Source organism: Marmota marmota, unplaced genomic scaffold, assembly GCF_001458135.2.
Source record: "Marmota marmota marmota unplaced genomic scaffold, marMar, whole genome shotgun sequence".
Classification (NCBI taxonomy): Eukaryota; Metazoa; Chordata; class Mammalia; order Rodentia; family Sciuridae; genus Marmota; species Marmota marmota.
Genome location: NW_025999977.1, coordinates 37,054,617 through 37,082,587, shown reverse-complemented (window position 1 = coordinate 37,082,587; position 27,971 = coordinate 37,054,617). Strand labels below are relative to the sequence as shown.

The 27,971-nt window shown below is 44.8% G+C and overlaps 1 protein-coding gene across 1 annotated transcript in view; it reads right to left on the bottom strand.

The window, feature by feature from the left end:
* The window catches only part of Capn13 (calpain 13), a 64,654-nt gene that overhangs the window by 28,613 nt on the left and 8,070 nt on the right, over nt 1–27,971 (bottom strand). Inside the window, exons 2-7 of the mRNA XM_048804950.1 lie at nt 22,569–22,801; nt 14,615–14,687; nt 13,449–13,564; nt 7,747–7,883; nt 1,916–2,090; nt 976–1,050 (exon numbers count right to left, since the gene is read on the bottom strand). Coding sequence (XP_048660907.1) covers nt 976–1,050; nt 1,916–2,090; nt 7,747–7,883; nt 13,449–13,564; nt 14,615–14,687; nt 22,569–22,801 — 809 coding nt within the window. The remainder of the gene's footprint in view (nt 1–975; nt 1,051–1,915; nt 2,091–7,746; nt 7,884–13,448; nt 13,565–14,614; nt 14,688–22,568; nt 22,802–27,971) is intronic.

Sequence of the window (27,971 nt, the reverse complement as noted above, 5' to 3'; positions counted from 1 at the left end):
GAGTAGTGGGAAATGGGAAATAAAGAGGTGGGCCATTAGCAAGAAACCTCACAAGACTGGCAAGTGGAATTGCTCCGGCTGCACAACAAGCACAGATGGGGATGGGGAAACGAGGTCCCTCAATGGGCCATTTTTCTGGCTGCTGTTCCATGACCTTGCAAAAAGCGGTTTTTTTTTTTCCCATCAGGCTTCAGCTTCTCCCCACATGAATGGAAAAAGCTGGACTTCAGTGGAGACCATACATGCCCACACAGCAATTACACACATCTCTGTCCACCCACGGCAGTTCATGCATCTGGGGAAAGATTGCCCTCTAGTGCTGCCCCTCCCCCCTTTCTTCCACAGGAATCATGTTTCATCTGGGCACATGGAAGCCGGCTAGATGGTGTGTCTCCCAGCCTCCCTTGGGCTTTGGTGTGGCCACAGGATTAAATTAGGCCTCTTTCTCCTCTGCTGACTGGGAGATGAGGGACTCAGAGCAGCTGTCTTGGGCTCTCAGGTGGACGGCCCCCCTTGAGGATGGCAAAGCCAACTACGAGACCCAATTGTCTGCTTAACCAAGAGAAAAGTGAAATTTATCTTGGTTCAGCCCCTGTAGTTTAGAGTATCTTTGTTCTATCAGTTTAGCGTGAACATGCCAGGGCACATCACCCCAGCCCTGACTCAACAGCAGGATCCTTCTGCCTTCTTTTAGGACTAATCCCTGGCCTAGCTAGAGGCTCTGACCTGAGATCATTTTAGGGAGAGCAAGGTCACTGAGCGGTTCCTGGGATAGAGGGTCCTGGGTACCAGAACTCCTGGTTGAAGACCAGGGAGCGAGGCTGCCCACGGAAGTTGCCACTGTGAGGGTAGGAGGGACACATGTCAGCTTTGCTGGGCTTGCTGGAGGCATGGGATTCTGGCTCCTGTTGAGAGGGGCAAGAACCCCAGGGCAGAACCCAGGGGCAGGACGCCAGGCCAGCCGGCCAGCCTCACCTTCTCAGCCCCGGTCACGGTGTAGGCGTGCTGACTCACCAGCCCGTTCTTCATCACCTGGGCCCCAGCGGTTGGCTGCAGAGGAGAAAAGCAGACCAAGCACTGAGTTCCCTCCCCGTGTGCAGAACTCTCTTATAGAGAGGCAGAGATGATAGCCGGAGGGTGACTGAGGGTCCAGGAGACTGCCGCATGGCTGAAGGAACACCACAGAGTCCTGATGATCTGGGCTGTTTGCTCCACCAACCACCCAGGATGGACAAGACCCAGCACAGAATGTGTCCTGAATAGATAGCAGGAGGCAGGGATTCTGCTGAGGCCCCTGAAATGAGCAACGGGGACTTAAAGTGCACTATAGATCTCTGATCTACTGTAGCTCTCTGGTGGCATTTTGGGTTAGAGAAGTGGGTTTCCAAACCCATACATTTAAAGAGTGCAGGAAGTGTCCCATGGATAGGGGACAGACCTTGCCTAACAGACTCAAATACCTTGGAGGATCCCCTCAAGCTTTTCAAAATGAGACGTGCTGGCCTTATAAACCCAAAACAGAATACAAAGAAGCTCCTCATAGCAGCAGGAACTGCCTTATGCAGTGAGTGATGACCCCCAGGTTATCAGGCTCCTGGTCAGGAAGAAGTAGTAGGTCCAGGCTTTGAAGGCAGCAGCACCAGAGTCCCTGCTCAGCACTTTCTGGCTGTGTGTGGAACACCCTGCTTACCCCTCAGCCTGTGTCCTCTTCTGGGAAGTGATTTGTGCACTCCTCACTTCAGAGGGAGGGCTACTGGGATTAGACGGGGTGAGCTGTGAGCAGGGTAAAGCTCACCAGCAAATGCTCCACCGTGGCCCTTGCCTTTCCCCTCCCCGACTTTGGGTGCTTGGCTGGACACTCGGGGGGTGGGGGGCAAAGACTGGAACAGTGCAAAGGGGCTCCTGATCTACTCACCCCATTTGGGGTGGCGCAAGTCATCAGGGAGCCTGTCTCGGCCGCCATCTTTACTGCCATCAGCAGGTCAGAAGGGGAGGAGTGCAGGTTGACAGTGGTGACCACCCCTCCTGTGAGGTCCACCAGGGCGTTTTCGATGTAGCCATAGTGCAGGTTGGAGTAGGATCCACGCAACCTGGGAGAGGGAAGTCATATCAGCATTCGGACGCCTTTGAGGAGACACATCAGGAAGGGAGATTGCACACTGACCCTCTGCAGGGTTCCCAGGTGAGGACTGGCTTGATCCACTCTGGAGGACAACCACCCAGGAACAAAGAACATGACAAGCCCTTAGTAAACACTGGGTGTTATTTAATGAGTATCTAATACCTCTTGTTCAGCCAGACAACGTGCTAAGCCCTGACTGTGTACCAGGCCCACATTAGGGGCCAGGCTAGGGAGCACAGCAGTTATGTGTCCAAAGACAAGCAAGACCCCGTCCCTGCCTTCCAGCAGGGATAAGCAGCAAAAAGCCTGTTTCCACCCTGGGCAGACCCTGATCGAGAGCTTCTGTTCCCAGAACCAGCCTGGAATCAGCAGGGAGATAAGGTGGCTTTACTCAGGTAACACAGAAAGGGACAAATCTGACATAAGATTCCCTCAGATTGTCATCCTGAGACCTCTTCCCATCTCCCACCACCCACCACCACTGGGCCTTCAGTTTTTTCATCTACACCCCTCAATATACCCAGTCTCTATGTCCCTATCTTGCCCTACTCTGGATTCTGCCCCAAGCCTCAGTGGCTCATCACAGACCACCTGGGCCCAACCCCTGGCCTCGGAGCTCTTGAGCCCTCAATCCCTGAGAAGAGGCTGAAGGTTTCGAGGGTTCATCTGGGAAATGGGCATGAACAGCACCTGCCTTGTGGGGCTGTGGGGATCACTGCTGGTGAGTGGATCGTGTGCACCTGGCTCTGTGACACTGGTGTCAACATGAGACATCAGGACACACTCTCCTTAGAAGGGGGTCATAATAACAATATACCAGGTTTCTTGGCCCTTCTTGGGTGTGTATTTGCTACAAACATGGGGGATCCCTATGGAACAGAGAGGACAGGCCGAACCTAACCTGGGGTCTAGGGAAGACTTCTGGGAGGGACCCTCTGAGTCAAGGTTCACCCAGGTAAGGAAAGAGGTACAGGTATTCCAAGGAGAAAGAATCGCAGTGGGGAGACCCCCAGCACCTGAAGAGCTGGTGACGGGGCCAGCAATAGGGAAGGGAGCCACCAGTCACAGTGGTTCCACTGAAGCTGGGACAAGACATATCCTATTTACTTTGCAGGCGGGGTGGGGTGGGGTGGGTCGTCTAGTTCCTGTCAGTGGGGTGAACTGTCTCTCTGTGGAATCCTCAAATCCATCCAGGGCAATCACACAGGACAGGCAGCAGGGACGCAGAGGGCAGCAGGGCCTAGGGTTGCCTCCTGGCTTCAAAGTTGCCCAGTGGCTGCTGCCCTTGCCTTTGTCATCTCTGAGACTCAGGATTTTTTCCAGAGTCCTGTACATTCCTGTCTCTAGCAAGCAGAGACAGGGCCTTTGACAGGTGGCAGGCAGCAGGTGTGGGCTGGGGGAACCTTGCTGTGCCATTTTTTTTTCTAGTGCTGCAAAATCAGATGTGAGTCGGGCCCTAGATCCATGCCCATTGCGGCCTTTACAGTGTCTTTGGCCTTGGACAAGTCCCTGCCCTGCCCTGTCTTTGGCCACTCAGCTGGAAAGAGCAACGTGGATTTGACGGCTCTTGGTGCCCAGACTCTTCTTTCTCACCTTGTTTCCACCTAGGTCACTTTTCCAGGAAACTACCTAAAATTCCAATAAACTCACTTCAGCAAATACATATCGAGTAGAATACAGCACAGATGCCCTAGACGGCTTAGAAAGACAGTTGCTAAAGAAAGTTAAGGACCCACGGAACAAAGGGGCAATTCTACAGGAACCACCATGTGACAGATTTACCCAACTTGTTTTAAAACTGGTTCTGATCTTATCATCCCCTCTCCCTCTCCCTGACCCTGGGTTAGGACTGATAGGAGACTCTTACCTCAGGAGCACTTGCTCAGTCAACTGCAGAGCCACCCTTTGATCAAAATAGTGCCCAACTGGGTCTCAGCATTCAGTTCTTGAGGTCACACTTGTCATTGCTGGAGCTACTGAAGGTTCCAGGCTGGGGTTCTGGAGCCTGTTTTGGAGCCCACTAGTACCTCATTGCAATAGCCCCTTCCTGCCCAAACCCTCCAGGGCTGCATCATGGCCACCCCAGGACAGCAGTGGAGGGCTCTGTCCCCTCCCTGGCTATCTCAGTGGCCCTGGGTCTCATCTGAGGTCTCCCACCCACACTGTTCTGTAGTCACCAGAAACACCCCTTTCCTGACTCCCAAGGCCAGCACCCCTCCAGGACTTCCAGAATCTTCTCTCACTGTCTGTCTGCAGTGTTCACAAAGCTAGTCCCAGCAGCAGCTGGGTGTTTTGACAAGGAGCTGTCGCCCTGCTTTCCAAACAGGAGCTCAAGGATCCCGCTGATGCTCAGGAACGCGGCAACTATTCTTAGTCCCCTTGGCTGACAGGAAATAGAAAGAGAGAGAACTGGGCTTGCCACCTTGTCACTAAACCCTGACACCAGAACCTAGGAATTCCCGAGAGTCTTGTCCTTATTTCTCTGCTTCAGCTTTATTTGGGGGAAATGTCTATCTGCCTGCAATGATACGGGAGGGAAGAATCCAGATGTCTAAATCCGAGCCAGACAGGATGCTGAAATACTGCAATTCTCACCTGCAGAGACTTTATGAAGGGTAGTATGCAGCCTGCCAGATTTTGTACCTAATCTGCTCTCTATTTTATAACCTCTGGGGAAAAGAATCCCCAAACATGGATTTCTTCCCCCCACATTTGACTGACTTGACCAATTCATTTCCAGAATCCTCAGGTACAAGGATAGTTGAAAGTTTGGAATCCCCATGCTTATTCGGCCAGCTGCCTACACCCCTGCAGCAAAAGAGGGGCTCTGTACATGGACAGACGTGTTTTCCACACGTGTGCTACAGTCTCCATGTGCCAGGCACAGAGTTATCCAAAGCAAGAAGACAAATCTCTTTCTGTAGGACTAACATTATTGAGGACTGGTGGGAAAGTATGTGACAGGGAGAACAGTTATTGCACCAGCTTGGCCTCAAATGCTGTGTGACCTTGGACAAGCCTTTTCACCTCTCTAACCCTCAGTTTCCTCACCTTTCACAGAAAAAGGGATGGTTCAATACTCACAGAAGTCCCCTCCAGCTCTAATTCTATTTGACTCACTCCTGCATTCTCAAGCTTCCTTCTTTGGATGGGTGGGGGCAAAGCTTTTAAATGGCTTTAATAGTTTGAAACATTTTACCCTCTGCTAGATTTCTTTGGGCAGTGGAATGTGGATTCCAGGTCTACTTTCCCATTTCTTTTCAAGCTGAATGATTGCTTTAGGTCAGCTGTTAACAAAATGGGGTCAAAGTCATCATTTCATTCCGCGGCTTTCTAATTCTCCCAGTGAACCTCCACGCTACCCCCTTTCACATAAGAGAAAAAGGAGGCCCTGGACTGATGGGGGTGGGATCCATGCTGGAAAGATAATGGCAGCATTTTTGTAAGTAGCTTAGAAGTGAATTAACCTCCCCAAACATGTGCGCCAGTTCAACAACCACTGCTGTTATCTGGGCTTCATTTCCTGTGCTAACGAACAGCTCTTCCTAACACTGGAAATGAGCAACAACCTCGGTTTTTCACAAGCTGCCTGAGAAAAAAAGAATGTACCCCAAGAGGACTCGGGCTCCTTGCTCCTTAGGTTGTAGGTTCCAGAAGTCAGGAACTTGGGAGGACTATGGTATTATTACCACCCCAGAGGGCCTAGGATTGGATGCGGCCAGGGCTGCAGTCCTGATAAATAGGGTCTCCTGGTCAGGTGCTAGAGGCCTCGGCTGATTCAGGTTACCTACACCTGCCACCTCCAACTGCTGGGAGGCTGGGCTTCCCCACGTGTGAAATGAGGGTCTGGTTGTGATGATCCTGGAACCCCCGCCTGCTCATTTTCTTCTCCAGGGTGTGGCTCTCTGTGTGGCCTTTGCCCTGGGAGGGATAACTGCTCACTCTCATGTGTCCCTGTCAAGTGTATACTTTCTGAGGCATGGTTTCTTTCCCATAAATAACTTTGTGTTTTATTGCTCAGAGTCTCTTGCCCCACTCTCTCAGTACCTGGCCTCTGAAGACATTCCTATGTGTCTTGTCTATTGGAGCTGAGGCTTCCAACTACTGTGTGGCTTTCCACATGAGCACATCTGCCCCATGGTACCTATGCACCTGGTGATAGGTGCCATCATAGATCCAATCTGCACCCCCACAGCACTGTCAGGAACAGCCTTAGACTTGTCTCCTGAGTGTCCCTCTAGGAGTGTCTTTCAGGGTGTGAGATGTGCATGTCACTAATCTGTTGTGGAGTGGCTATTCAGAAGGCTGTTTTGTGGCCCTTCTTCAGGGCTCTTCGAGGATTCCTGGCAAACACTCGGCATTATCCAGAATTCTAACCTCTGCGGTCTCCTAGGAGTGAAGAGGTGTTTTATTATTCTTTTTATTTGCATTTTTCTGATTCTGGAAAGTCTGAGCATCTGTTCATCTGTAAGGGGCTTTATGACAGTGCCCTCTTCCTCACACACAGCCTGAGAGTCTGTCCCAGTGCCAACCCCAGTGCCTGGCATCTGGGGAGATGCTTGGGAGACATCCATTGAATAAAAGCCAGCCCCAAAGCCCAGGTGAAACGTGAGTCAGATGCTATAAGTCCTCAGCCTGTCAGCACCAGAAGCTAGTCCCTGAGCATAGTGTGCAGAGCACAGGAGAATGGGCAAAAGCTGCCCCACACCCACACTCACTGCCACCTCACGTCAGCCATGCCAGGCCTCCAGCTGCCTGGACCTCAGCTTGAAGTGCCCTGTTGATATCTTTGCCTGACGCACTCTCTGATGGGGCTGCTTTCTGCCCCTAAGTCCCCTATTGCGGAGGATCCCCCATTCTTCCCGCCTCACTCGGATGCTGCCTCCTCCTACAGACTCAGCCTGTCTCTCTGTGGGTCGGACAGTCAGGCTCAGTTTCTCCTCTGCCCTCTCACTGGACTTCAACCGAGGTATCACTCAGTCAGCCCCCTGTATCTGTAGGCTCCACATCCACGACTCAACTAACCACGGATCAAGACCATTGGGAGGAAAACTGGGTCTGTAGAAAGCATGTGCAGTCTTTCCTTGTCCACTATTCCCTAAACAATACAGTTTAACAACAATTTGCAGAGCATTTACATTGCATTAGGTATTACATGTAATGGAGAGATGATTCAAAGCATACAGGAGGATGTGCATAGGTTGTATACAAACCCTACACCATTTTATATAAGAACCTTTAGCACCTGTGGGTTTCAGAATCCATGTGGGGTCTTAGAACCACTTTCCTTCAGATTCCAAGGAGGACTATATTTCATATGGACTCACACCGGCCTAGCAATAATATTATCTGTGCATATCTCTGTCTTCTGCTCCGACCACACTTCACTATGTGTCCCTGGGTCCCTCTTGATGGCCCCAGCACTGATTCTTGCACATGATGATTATTTACAGAGGATACCCAGCCAGGTGGCAATGGCTCTGATATTCCAAGGGACATTGCCCACATTCAGGAGAGCTGCTGAGAGCTACAGGGCCAGCTGGTGGGGAACATCTGCAAGGGCAAGGCATAGGCATGCAGGGCCAGCATGGGAACTCTGGGGAGAGAAGCAGGCCCATACTTACTTGGCATAAGCTTTCTCCAGCAGGCAGGGCCAGAATTCTTGGTTGCCTTTGCGAGGACGTACAAAAAGGTAGTCTCTGCCTATGGTAGGCAGGCGATCATCAACCACCACTTCCACCCACTGGCCATACTGCCAGAACTGGAAGAGAGACACATGTATGTCTTAGGAGTGGTGAGGCAGGAAGGAGCCTCTGCAGCCCTCCAACCTAAGTCAAAAAACAGCCACAGTTGCAACAAGACTTCCATAATGCAAAAACAAACTAGACCCAGAGCAAATCCCAGCTCAGATTGCTAAACAGGACAAGGGCGTGTCACCCATATTGGTAGATGGAGAAAATTAGGCACAGACCAAGTTAGCCCAGGGACGAAGGAGACTTGGGTTCTAGTTTGGCTTTTCTGCTAACTATAACCTCACATTGGCAAGTTCTTTGTGAATTGCAAGGACATGGAGACTCTCTAGGTTCTAGTGCACAAAGGGCAGTAGAGGGAGAATGTGCTAAATAACCAAGAAGAGTGGTAGATGCAGGATTGTAAGGGGGGCGGGAAACCCACCAGGAGCTGACAGCCTGAGGGAGGAGGTAAGATTCAGGCAGTTGATGAAACAGGGAAGGAATCTCAGGAGGTGAGACCACATGGGCAAAGGCTTGGAGGCAGAACAATGCTCATGGCTCAGGAGGACCTAGGTGGTGACAGTCTCCCTCTGGCCCTCCTGTCCTCACGTCACACTGGCACTGCCATTACAGCAGAGATATGTAACTGGCTGGCACTGCTACTGCTAAGAGCTCCAATGAGCCAGATGTTCCTCTCCAAAACAGACTGTTTTCATCTTTAGCATTCAACTCTAAACAGTTCACCCGGGGACATGGCCAAATGAGGAGAATCCATTACAAAGCCAGACTTTTGAGTTTCTTTGCTGGCCTCCCCTGTGCCGGATGAGCAGCAGGGCTTCCAGCTTCAGCCCTGAGCCTTGATGAAAGCAAGTGGAAGCCGCAGGGGCTCCGCTAAAGCTGGGTGGATGTGATCTCTCATCCACATGGCCTTTCCACAGCTGGATGTCCCAGATGTCGGGCTGACACATCCAGCTGAGGACGCACTTTCAGAGCAGAGATGGAGAAGAAGAGATGTCAACAGAGACAGCAAAGAACACGTCCTCATGGACACGAATGCGTCCGTGCACTGCAGCTGACTCAGGCATTCTGTGGACTTGCAGTCTTCTCCCATCGAGCAACAAGATGTGTAGGTGGCGAGGCTGAGGGAGTAGGCATGTTATCAGGAGCTGATCCCAGCTCCCAAAAGAGGCAGGGACCGGAAGCGCCATTTAGATTTGGGGCTTAATTGAGTAGCAACACAGAGCAGAGATTGTCCAGTTGGTAGAACTGTGAGTGAATTCTGGTTTTGACCCTTTATGCCCAAGCAACAAATGTTGGGTGAGACACTTCACTGTGACTCAGTTTCCTCATCTGTCAAATGATGGTAAGATTAAGAACCAACTTCCTTATAGGCAGTGACTGGGATCAGATGACTGTGAAAGCGAGAGTGTTGTTTTGAGGGACTGTTTGTCAACAGTCATTTTGTTTGGCACCCAGAGTAGAGCCTGGTGCCCAGAAGGCCTGCACAAGTGAGTGCATCCGGGCTCCAGTAAGCTGCTCTGGTTACGGTGACTAGAAATCACCCTTGCCTCCATCTTCTCTTACCAGAAATGTGATGGAACTTTCTCTCCCTAGGCAAAGAGAGCATCAGATAAGTTTGCTGTTGAGGAGAGGATGTAAGTGGCCTGACTGGTGGTCAGGAATGGGACCATGAACCTATATTTCTTGGTCTGCATTTCTGGATGAGGAAGGAGGACTGGTGTCTGGACAGAGAGAGTTTCTACCCTCTAAGAACCATGCAGGCACCATTTAGCCTGCACCCAAGTGCCTGACAGGAAAACCAGAAGTGTTTTGGGCAAAGCATCCAAGGGGCCATGGGCACTGGGTGCTATCCAGAAGAATTGCTTGAGCACACAACCATGAGGAGAGGTCTTCAGAGCTCGCACTGCAGGTCCTTTGGGGAACTGTGCAATTGTCTTTGTCACCCAGAAGGGCAAAGCGCGTCCTGTCTGGGTCTATAACCACAAAGTAACTCCTCCAACCCCCGCCACCACCGCCATGTTGGCAGCTCCAGGGTGAGCCCAGGCGTAGCTCAATCCTGAATCTTCCAGTGCCCTCCTCATTGTGTCCCTGGACCAGCAGTGGCAGCAGTATCACCAAGGTGCCTATCAAAAGAACCAGGATGCACACAGTGGGACCTCAGGAGGGAGAACAGGGCTGACACATCCAGCTGAGCATGCACTGCAAGAGGCCCAGCAATGAAGGAGGGAGATTGAGCAGGAGGAGTCTGGTCTTCAGATAGAGAGTTCACTGAATTCAAGGCAGGACTATTTCTTAAAGGCACACATCTGAATATATCCTAGAAAGATTTCTGAATTCCGGAGAAAGAAAGAGAACGTCTTAGAGATGTGCAGTTTGAAAGTACATTCTGCATACAAAGCCTGAAAAGTAGATTAGCATTGGATTTTTCTTCTGCAACATTGGAAGCCACAAGACAATGGGACAACAGAAATTTTGAGAAAAGGAATGTGTTCCAAGAATCCTAAATCTAACCAAAATGTCGTTTCTTAAATAAGAGCACATGAAAACCCCTCATGTAGACTGAGGAAATTATGCAAAGAGCTACTTCTATGAAAGTTAAATTAGAACAAAAATCTCAAGCAATAAAGGTGAAAGTTAAATTAGAACAAACATCTCAAGCAATAAAGCTAGAAGAAGCAATGGTAATCAATGAGTTCTCAACATGCTTTTTATAAGAAACAGGCCTAAAATTGTGAAAATGAAATTGGTAATTAAGGGACAAGCAAAGACAAGAGGGAAGTTGGTGTGGCAATGTGGTTATCAGATAAAGAGAAATTCAAGGCCAAAGGCTTTAAGTATAACATATAGAGATGCTACACAAGTTTTATCCTAACAAAAAGATAAAGATCATAAACCTCTGGCCACCAAAGGATACAATGAGAATATGTGCAGAGCCAGAATACTTGTAAGCATGAGAAGTCTCAAAACGATGACTTTGAGGAGGAACTTCAATTGTCCATTTAGTATTTGATAAAATAAGCAGAAAAATTAAGTCCAGATAAAATAGAAAATTGTAGATAGTACAATCTGCAAATCAGAAAGATTGATTTCAGTGAATACACTCATGATCACTGGAGATATTTCTATTCTCGTGTGTTCGTGAATCATGAACAAAAAACTGTCACAGACTTAACCAAAAAGACTTAAACCAAAAAAACTGTCACAGACCTAACCATAACTAAAACTAGTTTAATAATTTCCCCGAATGTTGATATTTTATTAATTATATTCTTTGGCTATAATCTAACAAAACTAAAACTCAGAAATCAGATGATTGCCCTCTCCTATAAAATGTCATCATCTATAAATTAAATAAACTTTAAAGGAATAACCCCCCTATGTATATGAATGAACAAACCAAAACTTAAAAACCAAAAATAATCATCTTAAAATTAATAAAAGTAAGTCTGTGTGTGTGTGTGTGTGTGTGTGTGTGTGTGTTACTGGAGATTGTACCAGAGTCTTGTGTCAGCTACTCTTCAACTGAGCTACATTCCCAGGCCAAAAGTAAAATATTTTATAACAAAACTTACAGATTCAGATAAGATCTCAGAGGAAAATTTATAGTTTTAAAAGCTTTTGTCGTTAAAAAAAGAATTCAAATACTAACTGTGCAGTTTCAGTAAACAAAAAAGAACAATACAATTAACTAAGAGAAAGAAAAAAAGAATTAATAAAGGTAAAATTAAAATTAATAGCATAGAAATCAAAACCTTAAAAGGAAAAAAATAGCATGAACAGTGAAAATCAAAGTTGATTTGTTTTAAAATATCAATACAATACAAACAGATTAGTTGGATTAAGAAAAACTGGATTATGGAAAAATAAAAATATAGCACTGTTGTTGAGAAAGTAGATTTAGCCACAGATTATAAGAAATTCAATGGATTCTCAGAATTGCATGAGCAAATCTAAGGCAATGCATTTGGAAATAAAGAAGAAATAGTTGATTTTTCTGGTAAAGAATAAATTTCAAGAATTAAGTTCAGTAGAAATAAGGTATCTGAGCAGGTTAATAGCTACTGAATATACAGAAGGAGTTAAAGAAATTCTATTTTAAAATGTGATTAGGCAGGATCATCTAATTTAACCATTGTCTATTTTCTTCTTTCTTTCATTTTTATTTATTTTACTTTCAAAGGGCAGATAATGATTAGCAAATATTATTCAAATTATCTCAAATTAAAAAGTAGGTAATACTCAACCAATTCATTTTTAAAAGCTTGCATAATGCAAATGTGACAAAATAACATAAACTAGAAGCTAATTTTACACATGATACAGAGACAAAAATTCTAACAAAGTATTTAGCAAATTGAATCTGACAGTGTATCAGGAAAGTATATTCCCCAAATCAAAGGGAGACAGGAATTTGACTCTTTTCACTTTGATTCAAAATTGTGAGTTTCTAACTAACGTGATGGGGCAAAGAAGAACAAAATAAGTTATACAAAAATTAAAATGAGAAACAAAATTATCTTTTAAAAAAATTGGATTGCTTTGTTTTCTAATTTTATTTGTATATGAACACAATACCTTTATTTTTGTATTTATTTTTATGTGGGGCTGAGGATTGAACCCAGTGCCTCATATGTGTGAGGCAAGCACTCTACCACTGAGCCACAACTCCAGTCTCAAAACACAAGTATCTTTACTTCAGTTGTTAGGTAACTAAAATGATCCAGATTCTGCTAAAGAACAAAATAAGAAAATTTCAAGAGTCTGGTAAGGTATTTAGATCCTGTTTAACAAACAATAAATAGTAGCTTTTCTTTTTTCCATTGATGCCTAATTGGAAATGAGCAGAACAAAAACAAACAAATAAACAAAAAACCCAACTTCATTCACATTAGCTATAAAGTTATAAAATATTTGAGCATAAATTTACCAAGAAATGTAGAGCACCAATAAGAAAACGTAACTACAACATTTTACTGAAGGGCATAAAACTAGTTCTGAATAAATAGAAAGAAAGGCAACGTTTCTGGAAGAGAATAATTAAAACAATAAAAATGTAATTTTTCCAAATTAATACATAAGTTTGATGCTAATACATTGTACATCACAGTGGCTTTTCTTTTTAATTAGACTAAATGATTTTAAAATTCCCACAGAAGAATAAATGTGCAAGAAGTACCAAGATATTTTTGAGAAAATAGTAATGAATAATGAAGGGGGGGACTTTGCCCCAGGGGTTACAACTTCCTATTATACTCCTGTAATCAAAATAACAGGACACGGTGCAGGAATAGATACAGAGACAAGAACCCACCATCATTACAGGGTTCTGAATCAATAACTCTTTTCTTTTGCTAATTATTACTGTTGTTTCTTCTTATTTCCATGAAAACACTTTAATTCTCATATGTGTAATCAAGTCATAAGCCCCATGAGATAGGCTGTGTAACTAACTCAGGAATGTCACTCTCATCTCAGGCTCCCAGGCCACAAGAATACCCATGACTCTGGCTTCCTCTGTGCCTCTGTGCTCAAGGAGTGCTCTATTGTCTAAGGAGTGACAGCAGCATACATACCCGGAAACGGAAAATCCCTGCATACTGGTGTGAAAAGCTTTGGTCCATCAGGATCTTCTGCAGACACTGAGGGTTCTGGGTCAAGGAGCCCAGCGCTGCCAGGAACCAGCAGTCTCCTGGGAAGGAATAAAATCATAGAGACCGTGTGGACACACCTGGAAGACCCAACCCATGACTTTACAGGTCCTTGGTCCCCAGAATTGGCACACTTCCTTAGGTTGGAACGCTTGGGATCAGACAAGTTACAGATTTGGGATTTTTTCAAATTTTGGAATATTTGCATATACACAATGAGTTATCTTGGGGAGGGACCCAAGTTTAAATATGAAATTCACATATGTTTCATATGCACCTTATACACAGTGCCAGAAGGTAAAATTTAAGCAGGGCAGTATTTTTAGTGCACTTGTATTTGACTGCAACCCATAATGTGAGGTCAGATGTGAAATTTTCTACTTGTGGCAACAAGCTGGCTCTCAAAAAGTTTAGAATTTTGGAGCATTTCAGATTTTGAATTAAGACGGCTTAATGTATAACCCATATTTGCCCTCTGAGAGAAGAAAATTGGGGAAAAGATTCACTGGGGCCAGTTCCAAGAAAGTAGAAGGGACAGCTGATGGCTGTTGTAGTAGCGGCGGTGGGGGTGATGGTGTGGTGAGGGAGCACTGGGGAACCCCAGCTAGGCTTTGACAGAGCTGGGTCCAACTTACTCCTTGGTTCTCTTATTGCCAAAGTGCTCAGAGCTAAAGTCACAGAAAATTCTGCTGCTAGCAAAGGTGGCCGTGGTGCTTTGGGCCACATGGGAAACAGACCTTTGCTGATACTTGCTCAGCTCCTACCCACACAGGGCCTTTGTAGGCCGCACAAGGATTCTCTCTTCTTGCCTTGAGGGATGTGGGCCTTGTGTTTCTCCTTGGGCACCATTGTGGGCCCTTTTGAATATGATTATCCCCTTCCCTGGGTCTCTCCTTCACCTTCAACAGGGTCAATTGTTTGAATCCTATTTCAGGAGGCATTGTGCTAAGTGCAGAAGCCACACTTAGAGAGCTCCTTTCTCCAGTCAGCAAAACCCTGTGAGTGGACTATGGGGTGGTGGCCAGGTAGAAATTTTAGTAGCAGGTGAAGTTCAAGTCCAAGGGCTGTGAGGAAAGATGTTGAGTTCTCACCTGCTATTCCTTGTTCGATGTCAAATCTGCTTGCATCATCCAGGATGAAGTGAGGGGGAACCTCTGATAATTCCTTAGGAAAGAGGAAGAAAAGCTGTGAGCATCTTTTACTGCTTTATGCCCTGAGGTGGGACCTAAGACATCATTCACTTAGTCTTTGAGGGATAGAATTTAATTTTTAAACAGGTGCTTAAAATCTTCATAAGGTGGGAGGCTGAGACAGGAGGATTGTAAGGTTAAGGCCAATCTCAGCAAATTAGCAAGAACCTGTCTCAAAAAAAAAAAAAAATTAAGGAAGGACGGGGGATGTAGCTCAGGAGTAAAGCACCTGGGATGCAATCACCAGTACCAGAAAACAAAACAAAGAAATATAAAAAAACTAAATTAGGAAAGTTCTTTTCATCTTCAGGCTCTTCTGTTCTCAGGAAAGGAGGTGTCAAAAGCAATAAACATAGAAGCATGAGGGGACAACATAAATAAAGCAAATAGCCTTTCTGGTCCTCAAAAGCCAATGTTTTATTAAGAGGCTTCACACACACACACACACACACACACGAATAACATACATGTGTTACATGAGATTTTTATAATGTAACAGGTGCTCTATCTTTTCATAATAAAACTTGTGAAATGGCATCTCTCAGACATCAGCTTGGGTGTGTTCTGGATTCTGGGTTTCAGATCAGCCACTTGTTGCACAGGATAAAAGGTAGGCATGTTCTTATCTTTGCCCACCCTGGCTCACCCATAAACTGAATTTGGAAGACCCTGTCCTTCTCCAGCCTCCAACCCACACACTCGCCCACCAGAAAAAAGGGATGCTAGAGGGTTCCACAGTACAGCAACATCTTGGGGAAACTTGGGGGATCTCAGCAGGGTTGTGAGAGTTCCTAAGGGAATCCCCAGGCACTTTGGGGGCACACTGGACTGAAGGTCCAGCTCCTGCCCCAGATCAGGCCCACGCTCTAGTTTGTCCCTACTAAGGGCCCACAGGATTATCCTATTGAGGAGTCAGTGCAGCTCTTCCTGATCTCCATGGCATCGTATGCATAATTTTGCAACTGTTCCTCCATCATTTCTTTTCACATTGACAAATAAATAAGTCCCCAGAGAGGAGGGTCACACCGTAGAAATAGATTAAATTGCCCAACAGCCATGAAAGTACAGAGTGTTGCACCTTGTAGAAACTGCCAGACTTGTGTAAGTGGCCAGTTTCCTGGAGGGGACCCAGATGGGACAAACAAAGGTGTGCCCCTCTGCAAACACATTGCACCGGGTAAGGGCATCCTCTTACCCAGACTCCCCTGCTTTCTTAACAACTAACTGACCATCAAATGCCAGGAGAGGCACCCGCAGGCCCTGCCTGGAGAGGGGGCTCCTCTGCCAGACCCGTGGTCTGGCTGGACCTGGGGGTCCCTAAGCCAAGCAGTCAGGGAAGAATGCCCTGGGGGCTTCAGCTGTGTGCACAGGGCAGCCAGCCAGTTTGAAAACAACTTGGGACACTTTAGTTACCACTAATTCTCCCATTCTACTGTGAAAAGGAACTGCAAGTCTCAAAGAAGGGCTGTTATTTCACTCTCAAGCGCTCACGTGTGTGCGCGCTCGCTCTCTCCCTCCCTCTCTCTCTCTCTCTGTCACTGAAGAACCCAAGGGGGTTCTACCACTCAGCTACATCCCTAGCCCTTCTAATTTTATTTCCAGACAGAGTCTTGCTAAATTCCCTAGGCTGTCCTTGAACTTGCAATCCTCCTGCCTCAGCCGTCTGAGTAACTGGGACTATAGGCGTGTGCCAATCACAGCCCAGATTTTGCTCTGTTCTCTTGACCTACCACCAGCGCTTCTGCTGCTGTCCTGCTGCTTTCCCTCCATCAACCTGCATAGAAGGCGGGCAGGTGCATTCAGAGGGGTCCTCCAGAGAGACCTGCTGTGGAGTCCTGCCCTGACGTTTCTCCCCAGATGACCTGAAGACCTTGAGCCATTTTCTCTCTTTTGCAGAGGCTCAGTTTCCTCATGTGTAAAACGGGAACAGAATGTAAAGACAGGAGACTCGAATGATGAAATAAGGCAATGGCTGCTATTTTTGAAACCCTGGCTGAGGGCTGGCTGTTTATTCCTGGATTATTGCCTGCAGGCTCCAGACAGTCTTGCAGAGCAGCATGAGTCTTTCCATTCTGCAAATGAGGAAGGAAGTCAAATACTTAGCGCAGCTTCCTACAGGGTACATATTCAATAAATATTGACTCCCTTCTCCTGAAATACCTGCAAGGTTAAAAAGGCTGAGCTCATAGATAAACCCATAGCCTCAGATGCATTTGTTGCTAGACAGAATAAAAACATGAATTAAAAGCCATCAATTCATAGACATTAGAAAGAAAAAGACAAAAGGGGCTCCCCAAAATAGCAAATGCAAGTGATGAAGAGAACAATTGTGAATTTCGAGATAAATCAGAAGAACAGCAAAATTAATCAAGTAAAAAAAAAAAGTTGTACTCAGGATAGGCAATTTACACTGACCCAACCTTTGGCACATGTGGTAGAGAAACCCAAACAAGATTAGATAAAAATGGGCTTTGGAAATATAAACATACAATGTAACATTCTATGATAGCCAATTAAGAAATACTAGTAATTTTCTAAAATTAACTATATACTAGTAATTTTAAAAAATTAACATGGCTGAAATGACTCAAGTTATTTACTAACTAGAAATCCCAATAGCTTTGGTGTAATATTTTTACATTAAGGGGTAGCTCCCTAATATGCCTGTAAAGGCTTCCAGGTACATGAAATTTTCCTGCTGAGTCTCTTGGACTTATAGGGAATAGACAGTTCTTGTGTCATTTGCCAGTTCAGTGTTAAGAAGAAAAAGAATCTTGTTACCAATTAAGAAGCCAGTATAGACTTGATGATCAGCCTGAGAGAGAACACACACACACACACACACACACACACATGCACCAGACTGATTTTGCCTAATGTATTACCATCAAATAGGATTTGCTGTAGAAATGCAGAATGCAAAAATGGCTTCAGAACATCTAATATCATGAACTAGCCCTTCTAGGGGGTAAAGGGTTGACATTTCATGTCACTAATTGCTATGAAGGCATTTAATACACAAGTTTTTATATTTTTCCAAAATAATAGAAGTTATAATTAAAAAACAAAAACTTTAGCAAATTAGGAACAGAAGCTATTTTAATGCAAGGAAAATTAAATGGAGATTATTTCAAACATGAAATCAATGGTCAATCTCACAGAAACCCTGCAATCACCTGTGTCCAGATGGGTGGCCAGATGGGCGGGCACCTGTGTCTCCTGTCCTCCAGGCACATGTCCCTTCCCTACTGTGGGCTTTAGAGGTGTGAGAGGCCACCACAAAGAGGAATAGACATGCTCAGAAGCATTTTTGTCTTTCATCTGACTTCCTGAGACAAGGCCCATAATGAAACTAAGTACCTGAGACAAAGCTCATAAGGAAAATAAGCCCTGGCCTGGGCAGGTCCCCGGTGACCAGGTGGGCAGGGCACTAGAGCAGTGGTGAAGTCAGCGTGATCAGATCCTAGATCAGATCAGGATGAACTACCTCCTAAGGGTGACTCAGGATCCCTGGGCAGCCCCGCCTTCGCAGTTCTGATTTCCCGGGTCAGCCAGAGGTACAGTGCAGGATGGACACAGTTCCTCAGGCCAGTTGAGGCCCAGTGAGGGTGAGGGAGAGCTGAGTGATTTGTTCCAGTTCCTACGGGAGCAGGCTAGGAACTGGGCACTCTGCCCACAGGGAGCCGTGCTCTTCCCTCTAACCACAGCAGCAGTCACAGCCTTCTGAGCTCTAGGGTCTCTGACTCCGTGAGATGGCCTGGGCCCTGGAGGGCTTGGAAATGCCCAGGTGTACACAAGGAAGCTGCGGAGGTGAATTTGATGTGTCATCCTCACCGGAACAGAGGCAGCCCAGGTAGCTGGGGAATATGATTTCTGGCTGTGTCTGTGCAGGTGTTTGGGGGTGAGGTTAGCATTTGAATTGTGGGGCTCCTAAAGCAGTTGACCCTCCCCAGTGTGTGGGGGCATCTTCCAATCCACCGAAGCCCTGAATAGAACAAAAGGCAGAGAAAGAGAATTTGCCCCTTCTCAGCTTGAGCTTTATCCTGTCCTCAGACTGAAATGATGCTAGTAGATACCCTGGTTTTCAGGCCCCTGATGCAGATATAAGTCTGTCTCTGGCCCTCCTCTGGCTGCAGCTTGCAGATGGTGTATCATGGGACTCTCAGCCTCCAGAGTCACGTGAGCTGACAGCTCCTAAAAAAATCTTTCTAATAAGTGTATCAATAGGACATATATATTAGGATGTATATATAAATCTATCAATAGGGTGTGTGTGTGTGTGTGTGTGTGTGTATAATAGGGTATATGTTAGGCTATGTAATAGGACATACAATCAATATACTTATCAAAATAATAAATATTCAACATTTATAACTTACACATGTGTCTCAATGAGATACATATCATTGGTTTTGTGTCTTGGAGAGCCCTGAGTAATACAGTCAAACTAAGTAATTTCAGGAATTGAGTTCTGGAGGGGGGGCATTTTTCGAGCAAAGTTTCGGGTGATCTCTGTTCTATTAGGTATGTCAGAAGCTCCTATGATGCAAGAGCTCCTGGGATCTTAGCAAATAGCCTCTCTGAAGTGGTTCATCAGCCGATGTCCCCCCATTGCCTCTGGAGTGTCTCTCCCAATGTGACAGCATTGGCATCACTCTGCACTCTCTTCAAAGGCTGCTCAAGACTTCCCCACACTGCATGCTGCTCTGGATGAGGAGACACTATGCATCTTGACATGTGGCCCTTTCAGACAGTGTCCAGAGGTAAGGCTTGGACGGGTGGCAACTTCACTCTCTTTAGTTTTCCTAGAGGGCTTTGATATATTGACATCAAAGTCCTTTGACTCAGTGACAATTGGCTGTTGGCATAGTTACTTCTGTCACCTTCTGTTACCTGTTGCCTGATGGGACATCTACGCAATCCACCCTACACTCATCTCTCCACTCTTTAACCTCTTCCTTTTCTGAAGAACACATTTTGGTACCAAGCTGAATCATTTCTAGTGAATTTTCCCAAGAGAAACTGCTCTGGCTGTGTGAAGATGAACACTGTTGTGGACAGGCAGTACTTGGCCCTGCGACGGCCACAGGCTGACCCACAACGGGGCTGCTGCTGAGCTCTGAATGCCCAGTAGACAACATGCTTTGGGCACCCAGCCCATTCGTCATTGAAAACTGAAAAGTTTTTTCACTATAAAATGGGGACAAAAATGACTTTCCTGTCTTTTGGTCTGACACACATTGGTGACCATTGTGAAGCTCCGCCATCTACAATGCTGGGCCATCCTATACTGTAGGCACAAGCCACATGTGGCTATTCAGATTTAAATTTAATAAAATTAAAATTTCACCTTGGTCTATACCCAAAGGACTTAAAAACAGCATACTACAGGGACACAGCCTAATTAATGTTTATAACAGCACAATTCACAATAGCTAAACCATGGAACCAACCTAGACACCCTTCAGTAGATGAGTGGATTAAAAAAATGTGGCATATAAACACAATGGAATATTACTCAGCAATAAAAGAGAATAAAATCATGGCATTTGCAGGTAAATGGATGGAGTTAGAGAAGATAATGCTAAATGAAGTTAGCCAATCCCAAAAAAACAAATGCCAAATGTTTTCTCTGATATAAGGAGACTGATTCATAGTGGGTAGGGAGGGGGAGCATGGGAGGAATAGACAAACTCTAGATAGGGCAGAGGGGTGGGAGGGGAAGGGAGGGGGCATGGGGTTAGAAATGATGGTGGAATGTGATGAACATTATTATCCAAAGTACATGTATGAAGACATGAATTGGTGTGAATACACTTTGCATACAACCAGAGATATGAAAAACGTGCTCTATATGTGTAATAAGAATTGTTATGCATTCTGCAGTTGTATATAAATTTTAAAAAGTTAAAAATAAATAAACAAATAATAATGCTTCAGACTAAAAAATAAAATAGAATAAAATAAAATAAAACTTCAGTCCCTCAGTCCCATCAGCCACATTTTAAGTGCTCAAAAGCCACATGTGACTAATGGCTATAGCATTGGATAACACAGAAAGAACGTCTCCAGCATCACGGAAGGGTCCCTGGGACAATGCTGATGGATTTAGTGAGGGTGATATCATCTACTTCACAGGACTGTGAAGAGAATTAAATGAAAACTGCACAAAAAGTGCAAATAAAGCTAACACATGCATGCTCTCGATAAATGGATTTATTATTGTTATCAATGATATAAAATTTCTCCTAAAAGGGAGCTACTCTAAGTATTCCATTTAATTCAGGGGAATGTGGCACAGACACCCCAGATGTAAGTATGATTCTTAGTATTATCTCTTGCTGAGAGCGGGGGTTACAGGAAGCACTGAGACTGATGAGTTGTTGAGTCCCTTCACCACAAGGTCACAGGCTGTTTAAGAAGCTGAGTGGGGCTGTGGGGAGAGGTTGGAAATTCTTTAAAGGAAAACAAAACAAAATAGGTGGAGAAGGAGCTTCTTCTTAAAACAAAATTTGATCAGCAAAATGGATTTGGCAGAGGAAGGGAAAAGTAGGAAAAGAGAAAGAGGGAGAGAGAGGGCATTAAGGGCAGCATCTGGGTCAGGATTCTTTGTTTAAATCCTGGGTCCTTCCCTCCCTAACCGTGTCACCTTGGTGAGTCACATCACCTCTCTGAACCTCAGTTTCCATTTCTATAAAATTAGAAAACAAAGGACACAAAGATGTATGGAAAGTCCTGTACAAATGTTAAGTATTGCCAATTCTGAAAAGGGACACATAGAAATGTTATATTTAAAAAGAAACATTGAAGTGAAGAATGACCTCCAGTAGAATTCAGGAAAGCTTTTGGACAAGGAGAGTAGGGGAAAAACACAATGGCCCCTAGCTGCCACTATTTTAGGCTCCTGCTACGATTCTGTATGAATGGTTTCACGTCTATTTGCCTCAGTTTCTCCTTGCTTCTAAAATGCATCACAAATTGAGGCATTGCTGGAATTAGATAGTAAGAAAAAGTCAACCCTTTCTAAATAGAAATTTATAAATTCCTCAACACTATAAATATGTCTCACATCTATTGCTCAACACCTGTAAGGGTGAGAAAAAAAAAAACCTTCTGCCTCTAAAACAATCTCAGTGTTTTTGAAATAAAATAACAAAGAATGACCCTTCAAAACAACAACTTCTTCTTCTTCTTCTTCTTCTTCTTCTTCTTCTTCTTCTTCTNTCTGCTGAGGTGGGGGAGTCAGGGTAGCTCGAATGCTGCCTTGAAATATCTCCCTAATTTTACAGTGGAAGTCTGAAATTCTTTTATAGGCGATCAACCCTTTACAAGATTGAGAATGTGAATATAGAAGAGGCCAGGCAATTATTCAAATTCATCCCATAGTATAAATGACCAGCATGATATATCCCCTTTGAGTGCATCCTAATAGGGACAGAAAAAAGAATATAAAGACACTGACATCCAAAGAGAATAAAGGGTGACAGACTGATAGATGGGCTCAATTATGGAGGAGGGAGAGACCCTAAAGACCAACTACCACAGTCCTCATACCAATGGCTTTTCATTTTTCCATGACAGAGCCGAGGCGTTTTAATCCAGTGGTATACTCAGAGTTAGAACTGGGTTAGAACGAAAGATCCGGGCTCTGGCCCCTGGCACAGGGTCTTCCCTTCCCACTGAGAGGACACAACACTGTAGCAGAGTGTCCTAATGTATTTCATTCTCCTTCTCATTCTCTTTGGACCACCCATGACAATCAGGTCTCAGGCCCATGCTCCTTTCACTGGGAGGTGCCATGACAGGCAGCTCCGAGGGCCGCAGAGCTGGGTGTGTTCTCGAGGTACAGACTCACCCATGGCCGCTTCCATTCTAGGTTGGAAAGATTTTTTCCCTGGAGCAACTCCCCTCCTATGGAAGAAGCCTCAGCTGGAAATGTCTCATCTTCAAAATGCAGGTGTTTCTGTAGGCAACGATCCCGCAAGGAGTGGAAGTCCTGATCATTGAACTTGATGACAGAGGTCTCTGACAGAGGCTCTGGGTTATATGCCATGACTCTCCTTAGAAGACTTCCGAGGTCCTTTCTTTCTGGTGAGAAAAAGGAATGTTTTTAGGGGGGAGATGCCCAGGCCTTGAATCATCAGATGTTGAGTCCTAGAAGGGCACTCTGATCTCCCCACATTTATGCTGTGCCTGGTGGCATAACCAGTGGATGGGTGAGCCTCAACTGAAATTCAGCATCCTTATTTCCAGTTCAGCATTCAACCCGCTGTACCAAGCAGCCTCTCAGTGTGCTGACACGTGCATGAAAGGCTACGGGGGTTATTTGTACATTTAATGAGCATTTATTGAGCACTGACCTTGTGCCAGGCACTCTTCGGAATGCTGGCAATCCAGAGAGAACCACATCATGATCTTTATAATTTCAGGGCTCATTATCAAGTGGAGAAGATGGATTAGACATTTCAGCAGCCAGCTATCATTCGATAGAAACTGTCAATTAAAAATGTGTACAAGAACCGGTGGACATAAAGAGGAGGAGCCAGCAGCTGTCATAGACAGTCTGGGATTATCCTGCCACAGGAAGTGGGAGGAGGATATTCCCACATGACTCTCCTACAGAGAGTGAATTGTGCCTTTAAGGAAGAAGGATCTGCCAAGTGGAGAATGGATAGGTAGACTATTTTCTTAGAAAGTGTCTGCAGGTGCCCTGGGTAGCAAGGGCTTGAAGACCCATGAACTGTGTTGGCAGGCCATGGGGTGTGGAGGGCTCAGGGAGCCACTGGGGGATTGGTGGGTGGGGGTTGGGTTTAGGGAGCATTGGAAGAAATGGCCAGAAAGGCAGGTTGGAAAGCTGGATTGAGATGTTTTTATACCCTTCAAGTACTGCAGGCCCACTGAAGACTGAAGACATGACCAAATCTGTAGATAGGACAGTGCTACTGGGAGCAAGTTGGGGGATGGGTGGACCCTAGAAGCAGGGATGAGGCTTGGAAGCTGCTGCATCTGTCCCTATGAGACTCTGGTGGCGCATTAGTGGTGAAGAAGGTGGAGGGGAGCCAGATTCCAGTGTCATTTCATAGGTAGAGCCAATAGGATTTGAGATTGAATCAAATATGGGAGGTGAGCGGGAGAAGAAAAGGCAGTGCACCATGGGTTTTGAAGTTTGCTCTCTGCTCTCACCACTTACTGTTTCTATAATCCTGAGCTGGTATTCAAGCTGGTGGACCCGTTTCTCTATCTGTATGGAATGACTGTACCAACAGCATTGGGTTCATGGTGGAATTAACTCAGATTTGACCTAAGAGATCAACCTGAGGGACTGTCATACTGTAGGCATTCAATAAATGCTGGTGTCCATTTTCCCTAAAGAGATTTCAAGGATGAGTGAGGTTTCTCATTCGAATAGCCATAGGGAGGCAACTGATGCTGTTTTCCAAAATATGCATCATATCCTCAATCATGAGATTAGCCTAGATTTGAATCCCAAATCTACCTTATTAATTATGGCTTCTCAGGCCTCAAAGGAGTGCTTTGGAAGCTTGTTTGAACACTGGGTGGCACAAAAAACCCTGAGGTCCACGTGTCCCACGGATTACTGTATCTCAGTGGAAAAAAAAGTCAAATGATAAAGAAGAAAGAACATAAATAACTTACAAAGAAAGAGCATGAGTTTGCAATCAAGATTTCGAATCCTAGAAAAACACATGCAAACTTGAAATAACTTCACAATTATCTTGCAGTTCTCTTATAATGGTATGTGGCAAATTCTGTAGCTAGCAGATTCATAGGCAAAATATCACTGATTCAGTATCTTTATGCAAGTGTATTTGGAGGGAATCATACATACAATTGTCTTCCAAAAAGGATGTGAATAATTTTTACTTGAACTGTGCAAAACTGGCATTTTTATTGATCCAAAATAGTTGAATAGAGTCATATTCATGTGGTATAGGCTAAGGTAAATAGTGGTTAAATACAGGCAGTTTCATTTGATTTTACTTAATGTGATAGAATTTCTTCAATATTATCTTTGGAAAATAACAGACCAAAATATTCACTATAGCCCACCACTCACAATGGGGTTACATGGAGAGCCCACAAAAAATTAAATAAATAGTGATGAAGTTAAAATAATGGCAAGCTATAATTCAAGAGCAAGAAAATAGTGATAGAAATTGCTTGTCAATTGGAGACAAAGGCAATGTACCTGGTAATGAAGAGCTGAGAAATTGTGTGTTTTCCACTCTCTATGCATACTCAGAGATGGGGGCACCAGCACAGCATTGCCAAGCTCCCACCTCTCTGTCAAATTGGAGTGTGATAGACTCCAGCAATGAGCTATTTTTGGTTCATGAAAACCAAATTGTAGTTACCTTAATAGCACAATTACAGGATTGTTGGTAAGCAGCCCTAATACTAGGTGAAAATAAAAGTCTAAAGTATTTTGCTTCATTTTTCCATCAGAATCATACAAAGGCCTTTCATGTCAGAATCCATTCCCAGCCCATCTGGGGGACCTCACTGCCCACTATGGGTTGGAGGGTGGGCTGGTCAGACTTAAGGAATCCCTGTTCCAAGATTCACCTTCCTCATTTGTGAAATGGAGATCATAATCATATTACACACATGATAGGGTTGTTGTGAGGCTCGGATGAAATCAAGTTTATAGAATGCTTAGTGCAGTGACTAGTAAATAGAAAGCAGTCAATACATAATGGCTATTAGTTCCATGATCATTATCACTTGGAGCTTGGAAGGATTGTGCAGAAGCCAGACACCCTCTAAGGACTGACTTATGGCCAAGGGCAGGTGAGGCTCAGAGGGGCTTGCAGGGGTGAGGGCAGCCTGGGTGATCACACTATGTCTTGCTGTTCTGTGATGGCTCACTGAGCTTCCCAGAGCCGAGAGGGAAGGGCAGGGCTCTGAGGACAGGCATCCGGCTGGGAGTTGGCTGTTGGAGGAGATGTCTGCTCTGGGGAGAACCTTCCTGGGGAACAGAGAAGGCAGACAGGGAAGCTAGTTCGGCCTTCACACGCACGTTCCATGGCTACCAGGGTCTGCTTTCTCTTGAATTGCTCATGGCTTGACCAAGGAATAGCTTCTGGGCTCACTTTCTCAGGGAGGGTCTACAGAACTTAATATTTCACTTGTTGTTACCTAGTAAAGACCAACCAAATTTCCCGTGGTCAACTTAGAGAGGGCTGATGGTTTCTTTTCCCACCTCTCTCCTGCTTGCCCCATCGTGTAAGATATTCAAAGGCTGGAGGAGACTCTGCTGCCTTGATTTAAGAAAAAGGAAGTAAGAGACAAAAGGCCTACCTAAAGACCTACCAAGGTCAAAGTCTGTCGTATTTCAGGAGGCATCTTTTGGGTTGGCAAGAAAAATGGTACAGGAGGAGCTCGCAAATTGGCAAAGAGAGTTGACACAAAGGTCTTCCTACAAGAACTTTTGTGAGCTGATGTGTGGAGCTTCAGAAGCAGGCTGAAGCAGGCAGGAGGAACAGTGCGGCCATGAGGCCTCTTCTGCTGGCCTCAGGGTCTGAAAGAGGCTGATTCTAGGCCTCTGTGATTCCTCTGCTGGGTGAGGAGACAGGCACAATCAGCTGGGGCTGCATAAAAATATACTGCAAACTGGTGCCTTCACCAACAGAATTTATTTTCTCACAATTCTTTCTGGAAGCTGGAAATCTGAGACCAGCGTGTTAGCATGTCAGCTTCTGTGTCCTCACATGTTAAGGAAAAGCGGGGAGGAGATGAGACACAGTCTTAGCACATTAGGTCTCACTTTTATGACCTCTTTTAGCCTCTTTTAACCTTAATCGTCTATCTCTAGACATGGTCATACTGGGGGCCAGGGCTTCATATGAATTCTGGATAAACACGGTTCAGGCCACAGCAGTGACTAACCCCTGGCTGACTCAACTCTTCAGGCTCTGGCTGTGTATTCCAGGAAGAATGCAGACCACGGGGGAACTGGAGCATATTAATTAGGATCTCAGAGTAGAGGTTAAAGATGACAGCAGACACAAAAATGGCAGAGCAGCACCTAATGTGCAGAGTATGCAAACATCATTTGGATTAAAGATAATGAGGGCTCCTTAATGGTGGAAGGGCCTTAGACACTTACTGATACATCCAACAACATGAACAAATCTCAAAAATCATTTTTCTGAGTGCAAGAAGCCAGGCAAAGTGGAGGACATCTGTTATGATTTCATTTATATAAAATCCTAGAAATGCAAACTAATGAACCACGACAGAAAGAAGTTCAGTGGTTGTTCAAAAATGAGGGTGGAGGGAGGAATGGATTAAAGGGGTTCTCAGAAAATTTTGGGGGCGGCATGTAATTATTTACCATTTTGTGGTGATGATTTCACACGTAAACACACATATCAAATTTACTGAAGTTTATACTTTAAATATGTGCAGTTTTTGTACATTCATTTCACCTAAATGAGGTTGTTTTAAAGACATAAATGGTATGACTCTATGTTGTGTGCAACCAGAGATATGAAAAATTATACTATATATGTGTAATATGAATCAAAATGCATTCTGATGTCATATATACTTTAATTTTTAGAATAAATCTTAAATAATCAAATGCTGTACATAGCTTAGTCTTCAGCAACTTCCTTTTTTATAAGCCCATAAATTTAAAAAGTAGTTGTATTTCTTTCCTTTTCATTGCTGTATAAATAAAAAGTAATCACTCTACAATTTACTTAGACCTCTCCTCTCTGGAGCACATCTCCCAATAAACACATGCAAGAATGTCTCCAGGTGTACTCCAGGGTGGAATTTCTGGGTTTAGGGTATGCACATATTGAACCTAAGTATGGCAAATTATTTTCAAGGTTGTACCAATTTATAATCCCACCAACATTGCAAACAGCTCCCATTGCTATAGATCCTCAGTAACTCTTGGTATTGGCAAGCTTCTTATTTGTATTTGTCTAGTGGGAGTAAATGGCAACTCCTTATGGTCTTAATTTGTTTCCCTGATTACTGGTAAGATTGAGCATCTTTCAATATGTTTCTTCTCCATTCATGTTCCCTCCCTGGAGAAATGAATATTCATATCTTATGCCCATTTGTTTATTGGGTTGTCTTTTTCTTATTGATTTGTAGGAATTCTTTACTTACTCTGGATATTCATCTTTTTGGTTATATATGCTGCAAATATCTTCTCCCGGTTTGCAGCTAATCTTCTTAATCTTTAAACAGTGTCTCTTGAAGAGCACAGTTATTCTTT